The following is a 22,135-nucleotide window of genomic DNA, read 5'->3' as shown; positions in this document are numbered from 1 at the left end:
GCACACTGATTTTGACTGTGGATAAGTCCGTTTACCTGATCAGGATATAGGGCTCACGGCGGGTGTGACCGGTCGACAGGGGATGCTTACTCCTCCTAGGCACCTGATCCCACCTTTGGTGTGTCCAGGGTCCGTGTTTGCCCAACTATCTATTTTGTATTGCTTGTAGGAGTTATGAGATTGATCACTGTTCGTTATCTTCACCTTTCATTTTTGACACATAGTGTGATCCTAATAGGCGTTCGTTCGCTCGAGTCATGGTCACGTCAAATGTAAGACGTAAATATTGGTAGTGATTACTCCTTCGCCAAACTCATGGAATAGATCACGGATCTTTGGGATGTGACTTTAAAAGCGGAGGTCCCGTGTCGCTACAGGTGTTGGCACGTAGGTTGATTGAATATTTGGAAGGTGTTGCTAAAACGCGCAACGGAAAATATTGTAAGCAATGATGTTATGAGATCACTATTTTGTAAAATTATGAAGGAAAGCCAAGATTACATAGAGAACGGGAGTCATTTCCATAATCTACCGCGTCATAGACTTCATACTACAGCATATGTAATTTAAAACCATTGTAACTTCTTATTGAAAAATATTAAGTAAACTCCTGTCAGTACCACCCCCTTTTCCTGGTTTCATTTTCTAAACCCACCCACCCCCCTCTCCATGATTGTGACATGTTTCACAAATAAAGAAATTCCAATAAATATACTGAAAAAGACTTGAATTATAATTCTTTAAGTCATTATTATATGGATGTCACCTTAAGAAAAGATTTTATGGGCCTACCAAATGATTTAAGATGTTTTCACCCCGCATCCCCGAAAACAACATTGAGAAAGATATAATGTTATTGTCAACATTTTTTCCTAAACATAGCCCTTTCAAATCGGACTTGCTTTTCATCGTACTAGATATTTTAAAGATAATTGAATTTTATTTTAGTTCTACACCTGGTATCATACACTTTGATGTATCACCACAAATTTTAAAGTGAACGAGCCTGGTCTGTATGAAAGGTTTGTCTCATTTGGGATCGATTTAAGTAAATCAAAAAATAATAAATCAAACACAAGATGACCCCTAAACACACTAGAGAAGGTAGTGGTTTAATAAATGACACCATAATCCCTCCACAGAGCATTATCTTCTCAAGTTATCCATACCAAAAACTAATTTCTTTACATTTTTCTGAAATTAAAGCAGTAAAATGTGTTTAATATGCGCAATAAAATGTATGACTTTGAGGTAGACCCAATATAAAAAGGAAAGCGAACCAAATGATCCATTTATTTTCTTACTTTAACTAAAGTAGATGATCAAATATAAACTGACCATAAGAAAATGATAGAATCTCGTTTCATGAATGGGGGTGTCTTTTCGAAATATTTGTTTGGCCCTGAAAAGGGCCGTTGGTTTTTGGACACCGCCTAAGATCGGTTTGTCTGTCTGGCCGTGGCGGGTTCTGGTGACTGGGTGTATGTCGGCCTGGGGGGTTCCTTTTCTGATCTAGTTGACAAGTTCATACTCGTCGACTAGAATGTCTCCGAATATTTGCACCTTCAGACTTTGCATTTTCTCGGCCTGGAGAGCGGCGTAGTCGTGGTACATGTTCTTGATTCCTTCAATGACGGCCAGCTGGAGGCGATAGCTGTACCGGAACATCCGAAGGTTCATATCCTTGGCCCGATCGTATCTGTCCTGCTCCTCCGACATCTTGTAATTCAGTAGGACTATTTGTTCGCACGCCCGGCTGAACTTCCTCTCCGTCTTGGCCAACTCAATCTTCGCCAACTCCATCTTCATACGGTAAAGATGTTCCTCCAAAACGACGTCAGTCTCCATGGCATATGCATCATTGTCGATCGGCATTCCTGGGAAATATTCCTTCGGAGTGAGTGGTTGTGGTTCCATAATGAGAATGGTGAAGCTATTCTTTCCAATACGACTTTATATAGGACAGACTCAAAAGTGTTCAAGATGCCACGCGCAGGTTGACCGTACTCAATGGTTGTCAACTGCACGCCCGTCACCGTTGAACTTGACTCCCAACATGGCATTCTAATTATCACAATCACAGTTATGAATTATCTTCCTGCCAGATGTAATTCCTGCGGCAAAGGAGAAATTTACAACTTGTTTACAATTGAATTTAAATGTCCAAATTATATTTTGTCCAATCTGGATATTATAGGATACATAAAATTGCGAGATTCAGAACGACAAATCACCGCTTACCAATAGAAACTGGGAGATGGTCTACTCTCCCCAGAGGAGATAGAAAGTGTAATTTGTGTTTTTCTGCAATAGGCGACGAATTTCATTATAATTTCGAAAACAGTACTTACTGCAAAAATTTCATCATAGACCAAATAAAGAAAAAATCACGACTTGTTTTCTTCTACTTCACTGTCTAGTTTTTAAAGTGGACCTCAAAACGCATCTTTTTAAATCAGCTTTTAATTTGTGATTTGTCTTACATACTTAGTGCTGTTGCATTGCAGCTCTTACAGTGCTGTTACATTATTTTTACAACAACAACCTCCCACCAAAAAAAACAAAACAAAAAAAACAACAACCTTCGGTTGCTATTTCAACTGTAGTTCGTTATTATACTTATGTCCTTTCTACTTATTTGATTATTCTTAAGGGTTGATTTAAATTGTTCTTGATGTTATTAGGGTAATTATATCATTACATTAGGCGCTATATAATAATGATTATGCATTTTAATTCTGATACTATGAATATTTTATTCACATGTATGTGCACATCGATTTTATATTATGTTTTCTCTCACATTTGTATTTTGCGCTTTAGAGAACCAATGTTGATAGGGCGCTTCATATTCTTTTAATTACAATTACAGTTGAATTTATCTAGATTAATTGAAACTATAAATGCGGTAGTCAGCCCTCCATGTTGAAGTTAATTTGCCAATTAAATTCTGTTATCTTCATTATTGTATATGTACATGCGGATCCAGGAATTTACGAAAGGGGGAGGGGGTCTAGCACTTGGTCTTTTGCGTACTTTTCACAATCTCCACCCTTACCCCATTTACACTTTTTTGCTTGTGTACATATTAATATCTCCGGGAGAGATCTTGAGACAGTCCACACATGGACATGCTTTTTTTTTTTTTAATGTGTTTAGTACTTGTTTTCAAAGTTTCTATCGATTCTTATCGCCATACTTAGGTCTGATTTTATATGATAAAAAAGATCTAATTTAACAGTTACTCCCTATAGGCTGGGGGCCGTCAAGCCCCCAGAAGCTCTGCGTTAAATGATGCAAATTCCTGCATTCTGAGCATTTCCTGGAATTTCATTTTCCCTTTTAAATTGTCTGCTTCTTAAACAAAATTGTTAGGTTACATACTTTTAAAGAATTTTTAAGTGATACTTGTATCTGACGAAAATATGGTAACATATATCGGTATTTCGTCTTATCTATCCTAGAATTAAATAACATACTAGCTTACTTGATTAATTTGAATGATGCAGTTACATACAAGTCTCCACCTTTCATGTCAATTTGACTCAAAGTCTCGTTAAAATTGAATAATTTAAATTTTTTGGGGTCCGCAAGGGTGGGTCCGAAACCCCTGGACACCTCCTTTGGATTCGCCCTTGAAATGTACCTCCACACACACGTATATATCAATTTTATTATGATTATCTATGTATTTCTTTGTCATGTTGTTTATTAACTTGTGAGAATAAATGAATTGAGAGATAATTAAACTGTATGTACAATTCAATTTTCCAACCACCTAAATCTAATGAGAGAGAGAGAGAGAGAGAGAGAGAGAGGAGAATACTTGTTTACGAAATCAACAATTTTCCCCTCAGTAGTTTTGTCAACAATATTATATCATTCATTTTTATTAAACTAATACCCCCTTGAACATTTACTCCATTTCTGGCATTACATATCCAAGTAATGACAATATTGGAGATACGGTCTTAATCCATAATAACCCTCTACTCTCTCTCTCTGGAGAGAGAGAGAGAGAGAGAGAGAGAGAGAGAGAGAGATGTTAGGGTTGATGAACAATTTAATTGTATCTGACATGTACTCCTGCTGCCAATCTGACAGGAAGATAATTAGATGGAATCGGGAAGTCAAAGGTGAATTAATTTGTGACGGGTGTGCTGTTGACAACCATTGAGTATGGTCAATCTGCACGTGACATCCTGAACACATTGAGGCTCTCCTATATAAACTCGTCTTGGAAAGAACTTCAACATTCTTACAATGGAACCACGACTGGAATCTTTCCCAAGAATGCCGAACGACGAAGATGCAGATGCCATGGAGACTGGGGCCGTTATAGTGGAGCAACTTCCCTATATCAAAATGGAGGAGTTAGCACAGACAGAGAGAAAGCTTCACCGGGCTTGCAAACAAATAGCCCTCCTCAACTACAGACTCTCGGAGGTGCAGGACAGATACGATCGGGCCAAGGAGACGAACCTTCCAATGTTCCGGTACAGCTACCGCCTCCAGCTGACCGTCATTGAAGGGGTCAGGGACACGTACCATGACTACGCCGTACTCCAGGCGGAAAAAATGCAAAGTCTGAAGTTGGAACTATTCGGGGAAATTGTAGACGACAATGACGAAGACGAAGAGTATGAACTTATAGACTAGGACCTTCCACAGGCCGACATACCCCCAGTCACCGGAGGCCGACACGGGCAGACACATCGTCCCTAGGCGCTGTCCAAAACCAACGGCCCTTTTCAGGGCCATAAAATATTTTGAAAAGACACCTCCATTCACGAAACGAGATTCTATCATTTTCTTATGGTCTGTTCGATAACCTTACTTTAAATAGAAGGAAAACATGGATCGTTCGATTTGCTTTCATAGTACGTGTCAATATTGGGTCTACTTATTTTGAAGTGTAAATATAGCCTTTTCTGGCCCAGTGGTATTTAAGAAGATTCTTCCTTGTTTTTCCCTATAAATTTGTATGTAAAACTTTGATCCTTATTGTAGCCCAACCGTACCCCCAGGGTCCGTGATGTTAACGAACTTGAATCTGCACTATGTCAGGAAGCTTCTATGTAAATGTAAACTTCTCTGGCCCAATGTTTCTTGAGAAGATTTTGTATGGAAATCTTTGATCCCCTATTGTGGCCCCACCCTTCCCCTGGGGCCAAGATTTTTACAAACTTGAATCTGCACTAATCCAGGAAGCTTTCATGTAAATATACTTTTCTGGCCCAGTGGTTCTTGAGAAGATTTTCCTTATATATTTCTATGTAAAACTTTGATCCTCTGATGTAGCCCCCCCCCCCCCCCCAGGGGGACATGATCTGAACAAACTTGAACTTACTTTATATTAAGAAGCTTTCAGGTAAATATCCGCTCTTATGGTCTAGTGGTTCTTGAAAAGAAGACTTTAAAAGATTTTCCCTATATATTCACATGTAAAACTTTGATCCCTTATTGTGGCCCCATCCTATCCCGAGGGGTCATGATTTTACTAAACTCGAATCTCTTCTATGTTAAGAAACTTTCATGTAAATTTCAGCTTTTCTGGCCCAGTGGTTCTTGAGAAGAGTTTTAAACAACCCCACCCTATTTTTGCAATTATCTCCCCTTTGTAGGGGGCACAGTCCTTCATTTGAACGAACTTGAATTCCCTTCACCCAAGGATGACTTGTACTAAGTTTGGTTGAAATTGGCCCAGTGGTTCTGGAGAAGAAGTCAAAAGTACGAAAATTTTACAAGACGGATGGACAGACAGTCGACAGATGACAGACAATGGGTGATCAGAAAAGCTCACTTGAGCTTTCAGCTCAGGTCAGCTAAAAACTATCAAACATCTATTGACTTGTGCCATATTTATTATTTTTTATAAAATGTCAACAAAATCTTAACAGCCTTTTCTGCAGCAGATTCAAATAAATTTTCAATAGTTTTCGAGGGGTGAAATCAATGCTACCCACAACTACATGCACAATATTGTTTTATACTCATATCATACATTTATTAGGTTTGAACAGTTAAACAAGCATTAACGAAACGGAAAGCTTTCGATTGTGATGTCGTAATGTAGAATACACAAAAACATAATGTCCAGTAAAATGCAAAATTGCATTAGACTGGGAATATCTATCTTCTCAAGTGTTAATTGTGACCATTAATGTGGACACTGATGTCACTATTAGAACTTATTAACAATCCCACATATTTTCAAATTAACTTTCCTTAGAGTTATCTCGCTTGCCTAAAGGGAGATAACACAGTTGTGACAACTTAGGAAGACATCACAAATTGACCAGCCCTTGACCAATAAAATTGACTGTATTGAAGGATGATAACATCAGTAGTTCAGAAGAAACATCTGTTTGTGAAAGTCTGTCAAAAAAGGTCGCAAGACAGACGTGCGCAAAAATATAATGGACAATTGCGCAAATGAAAATTTAACAACTGAGAGAAACAAACTGGTGTGTTTGCGATGTTTTGATTAAAACAACGATAAGCATATAAATGGGACAAATGTATTTTTGGGTTATACGTTTCCGGATTTTCATAAAGCTTGACTGAGATACTGACCCAAGTTTGATCGGTCATGGAATCATTCTGGATCGTTCAAATTAACACAGACATTGAAAGTAGTCTGTTTTGGTATAAGTGGCCAGTATTTCCTTCTATATATTTAATCGTTACCATGAGCTTCAATCTTTATAAAACCCTTTGAGAATAGTTAAAAGGCAAATTTTGCCCATGGGACCATAGAGGCTTGCAAAGTTAATTTTCCTCATCAGAAAAACGAAAATTGTGTATCATCAATATTTGAGCAAATTGATTGATCTTTAAAAGAAAAAGATAATTACAAAAGATAAATCCAAGATCGTTGAATCCCCTTTTCAACCTGCAATTTTGACCTATGGTTTGGTGGGTAGAACCCCCCACCCCCGAAAAACAAAAATTGAGACAAACAAAATGAGGCCCATCAAAAACGATGCTCACCTGTATCATCTTGGCCCTTCACCTTCATCTGAAGATTTTTAAAAGAATTTTACACTCTTTTATCCCATTACAAATTTTGGCCCAACCTAGCCTGATGAGGTTATGATTTAACGTGGTTCACTACACCTAAATTTTATCTTAATAGCTCATTAAAGCACCTTACATAAGTATGATTTCACCATCAAAAGAGTGATACAAGCTCGCAAGTATTTTATATGATTTTTTTGGGTGTAATTTTCTTTCTGGAATGATAAAAATAGTGGCTTGTTTACAAGAGATTCAGAAAAGCTCACTTGAGATTTCAGCTCAGGTAAGCTAAAAATCTTTAAAATGTAAAAGGTAATACAATCATATAACATAATTTATTGGTCAACAAATCTTAACTGCACACATTTCTTCTAAACATCACAGACATTGAACCAAATGTATACTGCATTTACTATTGATAACATCAGGCAGTGGTGCTCTCATCAGCTATATGACAATTCACTATATACCTTCAGTGACCACTCACCTTGCATGGTTCTGATTTTCCAAGGGCAGATCCAAAAATATTTCAAGGGGGGGGGGAGTAATGTTGTGACCCAAGATAGTATCTTTTCCATCTAAATAAGGGAGGGGAGCAGACCCCAAACTTACCCTTTTTAGTTATGTTTTCAACCAAAGGGGGATGCATTCCCTAAACCCCCTCTCAATATACTGTAATGGCTTGGTATCTGATAAGATGATATCACTATATAATGCACTGCCTCAGTCTCTACACTCTTTCAGTTACTGCATTATCAAAGAATCCACCTCTTAATTTCATGTCAATCCACCTTTTAATCATTTCATGTGAATCCATCTCTTAATAAATTCATGTGAAAAACTGTATGGCATTCACGGAGTGTGAACTTTTGTTAAGTCTGTATAGAAAATAAACGCTGGAGTCTATTTATCACCTTGCATCATAGATGAACAAAAGATTCCTCCGTTTCATCCTTCATCACATGCCCTGAAACAAAATACTGTGGTTTAGTCATGCAGAAAAATATACTGTGCAGAGAATAACTAAATCTGAAAATACATTTGAAAATTATGTTCAGAAGGTGTATTGAGTTTACAAATTGTATTGAGTTTACAAGGTGCTTTGAGTTTACAAAGTGCATTGAGTTTACAAGGTGTATCAAGTTTACTGAGTTCAAAAGGTGTATTGAGTTTACAAGGTGTATCAAGTTTACAATGTGTATCAAGTTCACAAGGTGTATTGAGTTTACAAGGTGTATTGTGTTTTCAAGGTGTAATGAGTTTACAATGTGTATCAAGTTCACTGAGTTTACAAGGTGTATTGAGTTTACAAGGTGTATCAAGTTTACAAGGTGTCTTGTGTTTTCAAGGTGTATCAAGTTTACAATGTGTATCAAGTTTACTGAGTTTACAAGGTGTATTGTGTTTACAAGGTGTAAAGGTGTATTGTGTATTGTGTTTACAAGGTGTATTAAGTTTACAAGGTGTATTGTGTTTACAAGGTGTATTGAGTTTACAAGGTATATTAAGTTTACAAGGTGTATTGTGTTTACAAGGTGTATTGTGTTTACAAGGTGTATTAAGTTTACAAGGTGTATTGTGTTTACAAGATGTATTGTGTTTACAAGGTGTATTAAGTTTACAAAGTGTATTGTGTTTACAAGGTGTATTAAGTTTACAAGATGTATTGTGTTTACAAAGTGTATTGTGTTTACAAGGTGTATCAGGTTTATTGAGTTTACAAGGTGTATTGAGTTTATAAGGTATATTGTGTTTTCAAGGTGTAATGAGTTTACAATGTGTATCAAGTTTATTGAGTTTACAAGGTGTATCAAGTTTACTGAGTTTACAAGGTGTATCAAGTTTACTGAGTTTACAAGGTGTATCAAGTTTATAAGCTTTCATGAGTTTACAAGTTGTATCGTGTTGATAAACTGTATTATGGGAAACTCAAAAAGGACAATCTGCTCCAACACAACAAACCAACCCCCGGTACTGTGAATTTCTCATATTTCACTGAAAAACCAATTATAGTTGTTTTTGTGGTTATTCCTGACCATGAAATTAGGTGATCAACAAAGTATTATTTTTATCTATTGAGGAAAAACATACAGTGCTCCCTAGATATATTGCTAACTTTTGTTCAAGACCAAATCGGGCAATAAAGCGGGGGTGGCAATATAACGAATTTACCATTTTAGACAATTCACTGAGCATTCAAAAGAAATCCAATTATGTAAATTTATTTGGGCTTCATTCTGCATAAACATTTAGATAATCTTAAGTTGTTTTTTTTCCAGCAATCAATTGTAATTAACCAGAATACCTTGTCCAAACTGTCACACTTCACCTTACTGCTCTCAAAGTACAGGTGGGATTATTATTGGCATTATTTTCAAGGGTAAACCATACAAGAGGCCCAGGGGCCTTATAGGTCACCTGAGTATCATGTAACAACCTTCCAATGTTTGAATTAGGTTTGTGTTTAAATATAAGAATTTTACTTTTGGATGGAAGAAACATTGAATAGCTATGTGGTCAGCCCCGCCTTTGCACCAGAACCCCTGACCCAGGGGCCATAAATTTCAGTTTTGAAAGAAGCATCCTTGATCATCATTGTCATACTATTAGTTTGTCTACTTAATGCCCAGCAGCAGAGGAGAAGATTTTCAAAGAAATAAAATGCATTTTCACTATATGATCAATAGGGCCCCACCCTAATATCAGAACCCCTGACCCAGGGGCCATGAATTTCACAATTTTGAAAGAGGCATCCTTGCTCATCATAACCATGCTATTGGTTTGTCTACTTAATACCCAAGGACAGAGAAGAAGATTTTCAAAGAAATAATGCATTTTCACTATATGACTTATTGAGCCCCACCCTAGCACCAGAACCCCTGATCCAGGGGCCATGAATTTCACAATTTTTAACAAGAGGTACTGTGAGTAATGCTCACTAAGAATACCCCCCGCTTACCCCAATCTCCCAAAGGGTGTTGGTAATAGGTATAAACTACCTCTTTTCTGAGTGTTGCTACTTCGATGTCCAGTGCGCATGACCTTTGACCTTTTGACCCCAAAATCGATAGGGAACATTTTCATCCCATGGGTAGTCCATATGTATGATATGGTGACTGTAGGTGGAAAGGATAACGCTTTAGAGCCCGGAAACCATATTGCTACTTCAATGTCCAGTGCGCGTGACCTTTGACCTTTTGACCCCAAAATCGATAGGGATCATCTTCATCCCATGGGTAGTCCATATATATGATATGGTGACTGTAGGTGGAAAGGATAACACTTTAGAGCCCGGAAACCATATTGCTACTTCAATGTCCAGTGCGCTTGACCTTTGACCTTTTGACCCCAAAATCGATAGGGAACATCTTCATCCCATGGGTAGTCCATATGTATGATATGGTGACTGTAGGTGGAAAGGATAACGCTTTAGAGCCCGGAAACCATATTGCTACTTCAATGTCCAGTGCACTTGACCTTTGGACCCCAAAATTGATAGGGAACATCTTCATCCCATGGGTAGTCCATATATATGATATGGTGACGGTAGGTGGAAAGGATAATGCTTTAGAGCCCGGAAACCATTGCGTCTACAGACGGACAACCCGATTCCAGTATACCCCCCACAACTTGTTGCGGGGGGTATAAAGAGTCATCCTTGCTCATCATTACCATGCTATTAGTTTGTCTACTTAATACCCACCCAGAGACAGAGAAGAAGATTTTCATAGAATTTCTACATTTTCACTATATGACCAATAGAGCCCCACCCTAACACAAGAACCTCTGCCCCAGGGGCCATGAATTTCACAATTTTGGTAGAGGGCTCAACGCTCATTATAATTATGCCCACAGTTTGGCTTCTTGATGTCCAGGAGTAAAGAAGAAGATTTTTTAAAATTACACTCATTTTGATGGTTTTTGCCCCACCCCTCAGGCCCCAGGGGGACAGGGACCACGAATTTCACAATTTTTGTTCCCCTCCACCCACAGATGCTATATGCCAAAATTGGTTGAAATTGGTTCAGGGGTTTCAGAGAAGAAGCTGAAAATGTTCAAATGTTAACGCACGACGAACGACGACGGACAAAAACAGATAGCAATAGGTCACCTGAATAATTCAGGTGACCTAATAAAATTGGGTGTGTGTGTGTGTGTGTGTGTGTGTGTGTCAATATTGTATCAATATGGTTATTTTGTAGTAGGTCAAGGAAATTCTTGGCCTGATGTGCTCTATCGAGCAGGGTGAGGATACGGGCCTTCTTTCTACTGGTATGTTCGATTTCTTTACAAATTTGATTGACAAACGGAGTACAATATACAATGTAACGCTTTAAACATTCTAATGACTTGAGTACAACAATCTAACACAGATCCCTGTGAAATGATTCGTTTGTGAATAGGTTTTAACAACAGCATGTTTTGTCATAGAAATGGTATATAAACGCATGTGTGTCATAACGGTATTTAAGCAAGTTAGGATTGCAGATAAGTGACATTGTCTATACTTACTAATCACGCATAATATGTAATCTTTTTAAGTGATCACAAACAATGAAAATTAATCTTTCCCAACAAAATTAAATACATCTACAGTAGCTTTCTTTGAAATCAGGTATCAACAATACCATAAGTTTTGACAAATCCATGATGAATTCACTGTATCTGAAATCACTTTGATGAAATATCATAATCCATAGAATTTTAAAATAGCATTGCACATGATTAATATCACTTACTTTGTAGAGGCAGTCTGATGGGCTCTTTGTCATTAAAGGTTGCTTGATGAGGTCGGTTTCGGAAGTTATAACGAATGTAGAGACTTTTTTCCTTTCCAGGACACGGGTCGTAGAGACCTGGCAGGTCACTCTATAACACGAACCAGAGTTCAGTAATTCAACAGTAAATAAACACTCAAGTCTCTTACATATTCCTATGACACACTGTCAGCCTAAGAAGGATTTATATCATACAAAAGTACCGTTTATACTCGGCATATATATCAACCTCGTGTTTCCATCTTATGTAAATTACCAGTACTCTATTTATAGAGTGTTTTAATAATGCTACAACTTTGTACCAAGTACAAGCAAATCTTTGGGGTGTTTTGTGGAAAAATATTTCATAGATTTTAAAGAAGGGGCAAGTGGCCAATGGCCCACAATGCTCATCTGAGTATTTGCTCATTAAGAGTGTTGAACAATAACGATAGCCCAACATTGGACAATAACCATACATCACAAGTCTCAGGAGGCTTGCAAATTGTATTGACAAACTGTAATTATTTCATTAATACTAAAGGAAAGGTTGTAAATCTCTGCTGTAGGTGTGGGGCAATCGAGACCCATAATTCATACAAACATGCACTGATAATCCCCATCATGTAAATGTTTGACTTCAATCCATACTGTACGATGTAAAACTTCATACCCCCTTTTGTAGCCATATGCCAGCCTTGGAGGTCATGGTTTGAAAAACTTTAATTTACACTATAAATTGAGGATGCTTGTCTATTAAATTTACAAATTGCATCTATACGGTTTTAGAGAGAGTTTACAAGATTTTTTTTAATATATACATGATACATAAACTTTAAACCTCCATAGTGGTCCTGGCCTGGCCTCCCAAATAAAGTTAATAGTAAAAATAAATATCAACAATGAATCTATAATACATGTACATGAGGATGATTGCAAATGAAGACATGTGCAAACAAAATGGGCCACATCGCTTACCCGAGTCACCTTGGCATTCAGCTCAAGTGAGCTAAAACACAAAAAGTTTACAGACAGACAACACACAAACTTCTGCCAGAAAAACTATGTAAAACTTTCAGCTCTGGTAAGTCAAAATACAACAATCGATAACACAGAAGCCAGCATTTTTGACATGATTACACACCTTTGTATTAGAGTCCAGGATGATTAGCTGGGATTCTACAACTAAAGCTTGTAGGGGGACTTTCACGTCGATACACTCCGAATCTATCAATTCTCTGTAATAAAAAGAAGCTGTCAATACAGGTACCATTATCAGTATCGTAAATCATAATTATTGCATTCTCTGACAACTGATTTTGCAAGATTTATAAGTTATATGTACACATGTGATCATTGTAGACACCTACACATCCTGTGTGTCTAGACTGCTGTAACACCTACCCATCCTGTGTGTCTAGACTGCTGTAACACCTACCCATCCTGTGTGTCTAGACTGCTGTAACACCTACCCATCCTGTGTGTCTAGACTGCTGTAACACCTACCCATCCTGTGTGTCTAGACTGCTGTAACACCTACACATCCTGTGTGTCTAGACAATTGTAAAAAGCTTTTAACCACTGTAGACACCTACCCATCCTGTGTGACTAGACGTCCATACAAAGCCTTCAGAATAATTAATCCATTCCTTCGAGTTTCATACTCCAAACTTTTCTCAACAGTCTGTTGCATCAACTCAATCTGAAATGTTACACATGAAAATTGTTTACATGTACATCTAACACACAAACTTATTCAGTTCAGATAGGTAAATTGAGACTACTTGAAGTATCTTATTCAAAAGCACTGAAAAACAGCTTGTACAGGGAAATGTGCTTTAGATTACAAAAGCTGAAATACATCCCTGACACATGCAAGTCTCTAACCAACATGCTCATTATACAGTAAAGCATATTTATAATGAACACGCTTATAACGAAGTCATGCTTATTGCGAAGTAAAACCTGTTCCCCTAAGAGAGGAAAGCAAAGAAAATTCTATTGGATATAACAAAGTTTGGTTATAAGAAACTGTTTTTCACTAGCCCTGAGGGTTTGCTATAAGCATGTTTTAATGTACACCAGTATTTCTCCTACCATTTTATCCACCCAGTAGATTTTTTTCTTAAACACTAAGAATATTCCGGCACTTACAGCTATCTCAGCATCTTTCTTCTTCTGCAGTAATTCCTCAGACTGTTCTTCTAGCTTCCTTTTAAGCTCTCTGCATTAAAAGAAAACCCACCAAGATTGTTAAACTTTTGCCTGGATTAGTCAGTACAGATCATCATCCTTCTTCTATACATCTGAATATATTAATTTGATCATTTAATAAAGGTTCTACCAAAAAGACTCTTCCTTTGATTTTTTTCTTTAACTGATTAGGAAATAATCTGAAAAGGTGAGCATTCCGGGGTCTGAATTTCCTAAGAAAACTTAAGTCCAAACATGGACTTAAGTCAGGGATTTAACTCAAATTTTCACTGATCAAACAAAAGAAAACTCAAACTTAAGTTTGAGATTTTTTTGAGAAATCCAAGCCAGAAATTTAATTCATTGGAGTTCAAAGTTTGCTTACTCTGATTCCCTTTGTCTGATGAAGGGATCAATAATTAACTTCTTCACTGCAAAATATGCAAAGGCAGGGAGGAAAGTTCCATAAAATACTGATGTAGGAAGCACCTGTTCTGATAATAATATCGGGAAATGGTATGACTGCTGGCCTCGATGTAACCTACAACAAAAGATGCACACTGGTTTTTTCAGGATGGGTTTGCATTTTAATTACACTCCTTAGCATGTGATATGATGCTGAATAGCGGGGTTTTTCCACGGGTGTACAATTTGGCAACTTTCTAGCTCATGGTATACAAATAATTTTAGCAGAATATATTTTGACAGACATGGAGTTCCAAAATAAATATTGACAGGCAGTGTAGTGTTAATAACTTATCTATAAAATGTTTTACTGTCATCAGAAACATTTACTTCCCAAACTGAAGAGTGCTTCATGTGTAGCTTCAACACAAAAAACAACTGCTATACAGAGTTATCTTTCTTGCAATATTGCAGACGCATTTGGGTGCAAATTTAGATATGAAAAACTTGGTGGCATGATACCAAACCACTAAAATGAGCAAAACTTATCAACCCACAGAAAAAAACCCTAAACGGTATCGACTGAAGCAACAAATCAGGATTTGAGTAGAGAATTAATGTCTCTCCTTAGTCAATCTAATTAAAATTAGATCCTTTGATCCGCTCACTTATATCACTACACAAGGATCTAACGAAACCGCATACGGAGGTAAAATCTAGTGACCTTTTAGTCTAACTAATCAATGCACTGGCTTTTAAATCGACGGTGTAAACTCGGGTCATTCAGAACACTGAAATCTTACTAATAGCTGCCGAAGTATCCCGGTAATAACAACGTGCCAGACATGCCAAGGACACCTCAAAGAGTGTATAGTTTGACAAATATTTGTTGTTGGTGAGGATTTTCATTCGTTGTAAGAGAGACCGACAGTGAAAGGAACTCCCAAATCAAGAAATTATATGAACTGAAATTAAAACTTACAAAGGAAAAGGTTGATTGTGATTCGACAGGTGATTAATTTACCGTAGCACATGGAGGGTAGGAAAAACTGCCATGCAGTTTTCATTATTCAGCACAGCTATTAACACATCTTTCTGTTCCTCTTTTAAAGATTGAATCTTGCAATCTTTCAAAACGTATAATGCGTGCCAATATTCAGTTGCCATATTAATTTTGTTGTTTTCCCGAACTTTTCGTTTACCGAATGCAAATATCAAAGAGTTCTCTGATTGGATGAACATATCGATGAATATGCATGATTAAAAGGTCACTAGATTTGACCTCCATATGCAGTTTTGTTATATCCTTGTGTAGCGATATATGTGAGCGGATCAAAGGATCCAATTTTGATTAGATTGCTCCTTAGTACATGTCAATTTAACTTTCAGAAACAAGAAGGAACGTCTTTGTGGAGGATTAGAAATACATGTACGTATCAAAGTTACCGTAGTTGTAGACGAACACCACCATTATTTCCAATGACCATCCTTGCATTAATTGTGCTAAACTCTGTAATCTTCTTTTGGACTCCATAAGCCACATACCATCCCAGACTGCCACCCCTGCCAGGGTAACAAGCTCCATTAGACACGCGAGAAATACAGATCAATATGAAACCATTCTCTTCTGAATCAGTACATGTTATTGTTGATTACAAAAGCATATCAACCAAATACAATAAAATTTTATCCAAATTTACATATAGAATACATTGATTTCAGTCAATGAGTATAATCTTGGGTTGATCAATTCATGCATTCAAATGAGCAAAAAGGCAAAAATTGTACGTGTATGATATTCATCAGAAGTAGATCCAATTTCTGGTTTTTTTAAGCCACTGACACAGTATCAAAGTTTTAAATCTTCCAGCACATTCATTCAGCACACTGAACAAAATGATAGCGCATGTCTAAGTAAACTTACATCACTGCTAATCTCATCTTACAGTCATGGTCCTGGAAGTTCTTTATATATATGGCTCTAACCGAATTTATATCACCAACCTGTTCAACAGAAAATGAGACAATAATTAGCAGACAGGAACAATAGGTTATACTGAACGTAAACATAGAAATCAATAATCATTCAGTCTGGAAATGGTGCTCAAAAACATGAACTAATTTTTTTTTGTCATACAGGACATTTTTAAAATCTTTTTTTCTACCCCTCCCCAATTTTATAGTGTAGTGATATTACCATACAGCATAACTTCATATGTCGGCTTGGCTAGCTCAGTGGTTAGATCTCCTATCTAGTAATGAAAGGGTACCGGGTTTGATCCCCAACTAATTCGCTTTTTCTCCCTTTCTTTGCTACAATGACTTAGTTAATCTCCATTTGTACAACCTTTTGTAATACATAAGTGCTGACTTTACATTTTTACTTGCCACGACCAGGGACTATCACAATACATGTATGTGAACTTTAAAAACAAACCTGGTTATATACCCCATTTTTTATTTTTAGAAACAAGTTAGGATGCAAGGGATTGTACCCAAAATGTAACGAAAATGATATATTATTGAGGTACATTACATATGTCCTTATCACCCTCACTGGATGGTGAGGTACATAAACACCTGGGAATTACCTGAGCAGTGAAAGATGCCCGGTGCGAGTCCTGATCGTATCGCACGGTTGTACTCAGACTTGATCTACCAGCTACATTTAAAGCCATTTCTCCTTGAATGTTTCGATCTAATTGACTGGATATTACTGGTAAAGTGAAGATATTTAAATGTACAGTACACATGTATGTCTATCAACTAATCAATGTATTGACATTAATAAATCATTGTACGACCATTAATAAATCATTGTATGACCATGAATCGTATTACTATCAATAAATCATTGTATAACCATTAAAAAATCATTGTACTACTATTAAAAAATCATTGTGTTAGTATTAACAAATCATTGCATTATTTTATTACTATCAACAAGTCATCAATCATCAAGCATTACCGTTTGAATATGGTTTTGCATTCATTAAGAATTTGGCTATGGTACAAGCCAATCAGCACTTACAAAATGATAGGCCTGGCTTGATCCCCGACTTATCCACAGAAAAACCAGCTGCACATCTACAGAAACTGAAATAGAATTTTTAAAAATTCAATAAAACTAAACATCTATAAAATTTCAATGAATTAATCTACAAAATTTAGAGAATCTCATCACAAATGAGGAGTGTAAGTCAAGATTCACATTTGATACATCTTATTCAAATATACAGTCTGTATACATGTATATGGTGTTGATGCTGTTGGGTGTGCGAGGTCATCAACTACAATGAAGACATGATAATTTATGAAGAACAGCTTTGTTGTCATGCAAACTATCAGGTTTTTCATTGCAGTTAATCAACTCGTACACCCAATAAAATAGACAGTGGTTCATAAAATCAACATGCTTCAAAGTAACAAGAGCTACTTAATCCTGCTCCAGTCAGCTAGAACTTCCACGGCAACACTTTTATTTTAGGTTATTATTCATATGTATTTTTTTGTTTTTAACGTAATTATTTTCATATTTATGACTAATCAGAGATTAAGGAACATAGTGTATTTGGTCTGTCCGTCTGCCTGTTTGCCCACAAAAACTTTAACCTTGGCAATAACTTCTCAATTTCACATTACACTTGATCAAGGTTAACCCACTTGAAACCCAAAGCAGGTTTAACCCATTTTGAAAGTGGGTTAAATTAACTCAGTGTGGACTTAATGTGGGTTTAGTTAACTCAGTGTGGGTTAAGTTAACTCAGTGTGGACTTAATGTGGGTTAAGTTAACTCAGTGTGGACTTATTGTTGATTAAATTAACTCAGTGTGAACTTACTGTGGGTTAAGTTAACTCAGTGTGGACTTAATGTTGATTAAATTAACTCAGTGTGAACTTACTGTGGGTTAAGTTAACTCAGCGTGGACTTATTGTTGATTAAATTAACTCAGTGTGAACTTACTGTGGGTTAAGTTAACTATGTGAACTTATTATAGGTTAAGTTAACTCAGTATGGACTTATAGTGAAGTGGGTTAAAGGTTAATTCAATGTCAACTTGTTGTGAAGTGGGTTACATTAACTGAATGTCAATTTTGTTGTGAGTTAATTCACTATTATATGTACATGAGTTAACCTGGATTAATTTCATTGAGTAAACTGATCACTAAAGAATTTAAAAATGTTGATATTTTCAAAAAAATCCAGTGAATGAAATTAAGATATAACTTAATCAGCATTGTTTTACCATCGCCTGGTGAGTTGTCTATAACCCTGTAATCCATATGACATCTGTGGACCAAAAGCAACCCGTCCCTAGAAAATAAAACAGCATAGTTCACAAATGTTTTCCTTTTAAATGTATTTCATCAAACAACATAAAATTTCCACAAGGAGATATTTCAGGAGATGGGTATTTGATAAAGCTGCATACCTCCAGCCACCCCTTGTCGGATGTCTGTCGACGGTAACCCACTGAAAAATTTCCAGATCCGTATCCGTCTCTGGAGGACACTGCACCAGCTATAATGGCCGTGTCTTTCTGAGTTATTGGATAATCCAAAGACTGAGAGATGTGGAACTCTGATATCTGTATGTAACTGGTCTCATCTCTGTCAAAACACAACAAATAACGTATTCCTTCACTGCATCACGTTCAACTATAACGTTCAAGTGTGTAACACATGTTTAGTACAACAGTCACATCTTCATTTCATTACCATTAACAATTACTAGTTATCTTTTTGATAGGCATATTATTGATTAATATTTGCAATTAGTGATCTATTTGAAAGGCAATTAGTTTTATTATTAATTAATATTTACTTTTATACTTTCATGTGAAATATTAATATCAGATAGGCCGAAATTGTTTGAAAAAGGAATGTTTCTTTATGGAGTATAAACTGCACCCTCCAACATGATTGTATCTAGGCATTCCTTAGAAACTGACAAAATTCTTAGATTTTTTTTTATTAAATTGATGCACGTAAGTTAATGATAGATTTTTAAAAGACATCATTTGAGGGTTTGGAAAAGATAGTTTAGTTTAATATTATTTTATGTCTATTTTTCTTTATGCATTTTTTGTTCTTTGGTTTCAGTTTGTTTTACATGTAAAGCGCTTTAGGGTTATTGTGTTAATTAGATAAAGCGCTATATAGATTTACAACAAGAAGAGGTCTGCAGTGTGTTGCAGTGAAAGCATTTGATCATACATGCACATATCTAATTAATGTATAACATTCAGTATAATAAAACAAATAGTGCATGTTATTGAGAGTATTTTAACATTGAAAAATGTTTACCCCTAAAAACCATTGTCAACCAAACCAGTGATCTTTTCTATCAAATAAAACACTACATACATTTGATTATACATGTACATATCTAATTAATGTACAACATTCAGTATGATAAAACAAATCGTGCATGTAGCAATCTAATTGAAATCAGATCTTAAGATACGTTCACAATCACTACAATATGATCTGACATAACCCCATAGGGGGTTGCTTCCGCATGACCTTTCGCTTGGAATATTCATGAGAACTATCGGCCAGTCAGATTGCACCATACAGACAATGATGGTTATTTAGGCGGTTACCGGCAATTCGTAAATAAGTTGCAGTAATCTCTCTTCCACAAAGTTTGTTCAACACTATGAAATTGTATATTCTCACATAAGGAATTTTAAGCTTTTGCAATAATGCCTTATCTATTCAGTTTATACAAACAATAAAACGTACAATATAACCAAATTGAACAAGAGGTACTGTGAGCAATGCTCACTAAGAATACCGCCCGATTACCCCAATATCCGAAAGGGTGTTGTTAATAGGTATAAATTACCTCTTTCCTGAGTGTAAAAATATGGTATGCCTTTGTAGAAGAAAATGGAAGATACAGTCCGAAAACAAATCCATGGTATATATCTATAATTTTAACCTTGAGATCAAAGGTCAAGGTAATAAAGAGGTCATGAATGTACATGACACATAGTCTCATGGTGATATACCCATGTCTTATGGTATGACTATGTCAAAACCCTATAATCAATTTTGACCTTGAGGTCAAAGTTCAAGGTCATATAGAGGTCATGAAGGTACCCGACACATCGTCTCATGGTGATACACCCATGTGTCAAATATGGTATGCCTATGTCAAAGAACAAATAAGTCATGGCCCTAACACAAATCCATTGTAAAAACCTTTAATTTTGACCTTGAGGTCAAGGTCATATGGAGGTCATGAAGGTACATGACACATCATCTCATGGTGATACACTCATGTGCAAATATGGTATGCCTATGTCAAAGAACAAAGAAGTTATGGCCCGGACACGAATCCAATGTAAAAAACCTTTGATTTTGACCTTGAGGTCAAGGGTCAAGGTCATATAGAAGTCATGAAGGTACTCGACACATCGTCTCATGGTAATCCACCTGTGTGCCAAATATGGTATGCCTAAGTCAAAGAACAAAGAAGTTATGGCCCGGACACGAATATGCACAGACAGACGGACGGACAGACAGACAGAGTGATTCCTATATAACCCCCAGAACTCCGTTCGGGGGGTATAATTATCAAATTGTGAATTGTAATTCATATATGAATAGGAATGGGTACAAGTTGAATAGTTTTCAAGTGGTTTACTTAATCAACACGAGGAATATACCACCAGTCGACGAAACAGTGCATTGTGATGTCACATTTAGCTGCGATATGTTTTCTTTCAAACCAAACAATTGAAGCCATTTTCCTTGAATTGTGAACGCCGGTGATTTCATAGGCGATGCTCTGATAACATGAAGTTCACATTAACATGACCCCTAGTCAGGTTATGTCAGATCTTCTTACGCAGAGTACACAATGGATCTAAGAAATCTGATTTTAATTAGATTGGTGCATGTAGTTGAGAGAAAATTTTAACCCCAAGAAACCATGATTAACCATATCAGTGATCTTTTCTATCAAAGAAAACACTACAAACAATCCCTGGGGATCTGGGCATAAACGTACAATATAACTAAACTAAGTTAAGCGTGAATTGCAATTCATGTATGCATAAAAAACCTATACACAAGATCTTCTCCATCTTAGAAAACACTACATACATGAACAAAAAATAATTTCCTCTTGTTTTAAAGTCCCCCTAAGCCATATTTATTTACTATTTAGATTCACATAATAGTCAAAATTCATCCACTTAGTTGAAGGTAACAAGAGGTACTGTGAGCAATGCTCACTAAGAATACCCCCCGCTTACCCCAATCTCCCAAAGGGTGTTGGTAATAGGTATAAACTACCTCTTTTCTGAGTGTAAAAAACAAATGGCATGACAAACTGAACCATATTGCTACTTCGATGTCCAGTGCATGTGACCTTTGACCTTTTGACCCCAAAATCGATAGGGAACATCTTCATCCCATGGGTAGTCCATATGTATGATATGGTGACTGTAGGTGGAAAGGATAACGCTTTAGAGCCCGGAAACCATATTGCTACTTCGATGTCCAGTGTGCTTGACCTTTGACCTCAAAATCAATAGGGAACATCTTCATCCCATGGGTAGTCCATATGTATGATATGGTGACTGTAGGTGGAAAGGATAACGCTTTAGAGCCCGGAAACCATATTGCTACTTCGATGTCCAGTGCACGTGACCTTTGACCTTTTGACCCCAAAATCAATAGGGAACATCTTCATCCCATGGGTAGTCTATATGTATGATATGGTGACTGTAGGTGGCAAGGATAAC

General features: G+C 36.6%; 1 protein-coding gene across 2 annotated transcripts in view; it reads right to left on the bottom strand.

The window, feature by feature from the left end:
- Nucleotides 1-7,336: 7,336 nt before the first annotated feature.
- The window catches only part of LOC125652304 (dnaJ homolog subfamily C member 11-like), a 22,325-nt gene continuing 7,526 nt past the window's right edge, over nucleotides 7,337-22,135 (bottom strand). For both annotated transcript variants that reach the window (XM_048881383.2, XM_048881393.2), the window contains exons 6-17: nucleotides 18,809-18,986; nucleotides 18,623-18,690; nucleotides 17,407-17,471; nucleotides 16,967-17,091; nucleotides 16,300-16,379; nucleotides 15,822-15,938; nucleotides 14,356-14,511; nucleotides 13,932-14,001; nucleotides 13,373-13,479; nucleotides 12,922-13,015; nucleotides 11,760-11,889; nucleotides 7,337-7,987 (exon numbers count right to left, since the gene is read on the bottom strand). In XM_048881383.2, the coding sequence (XP_048737340.1) occupies nucleotides 7,941-7,987; nucleotides 11,760-11,889; nucleotides 12,922-13,015; nucleotides 13,373-13,479; nucleotides 13,932-14,001; nucleotides 14,356-14,511; nucleotides 15,822-15,938; nucleotides 16,300-16,379; nucleotides 16,967-17,091; nucleotides 17,407-17,471; nucleotides 18,623-18,690; nucleotides 18,809-18,986 (1,237 nt within the window). In that variant the 3' untranslated portion in view covers nucleotides 7,337-7,940. The remainder of the gene's footprint in view (nucleotides 7,988-11,759; nucleotides 11,890-12,921; nucleotides 13,016-13,372; nucleotides 13,480-13,931; nucleotides 14,002-14,355; nucleotides 14,512-15,821; nucleotides 15,939-16,299; nucleotides 16,380-16,966; nucleotides 17,092-17,406; nucleotides 17,472-18,622; nucleotides 18,691-18,808; nucleotides 18,987-22,135) is intronic.

Source organism: Ostrea edulis, chromosome 1 (assembly GCF_947568905.1).
Source record: "Ostrea edulis chromosome 1, xbOstEdul1.1, whole genome shotgun sequence".
Taxonomy (NCBI): Eukaryota; Metazoa; Mollusca; class Bivalvia; order Ostreida; family Ostreidae; genus Ostrea; species Ostrea edulis.
This window is presented reverse-complemented; position numbering and strand designations above follow the sequence as displayed.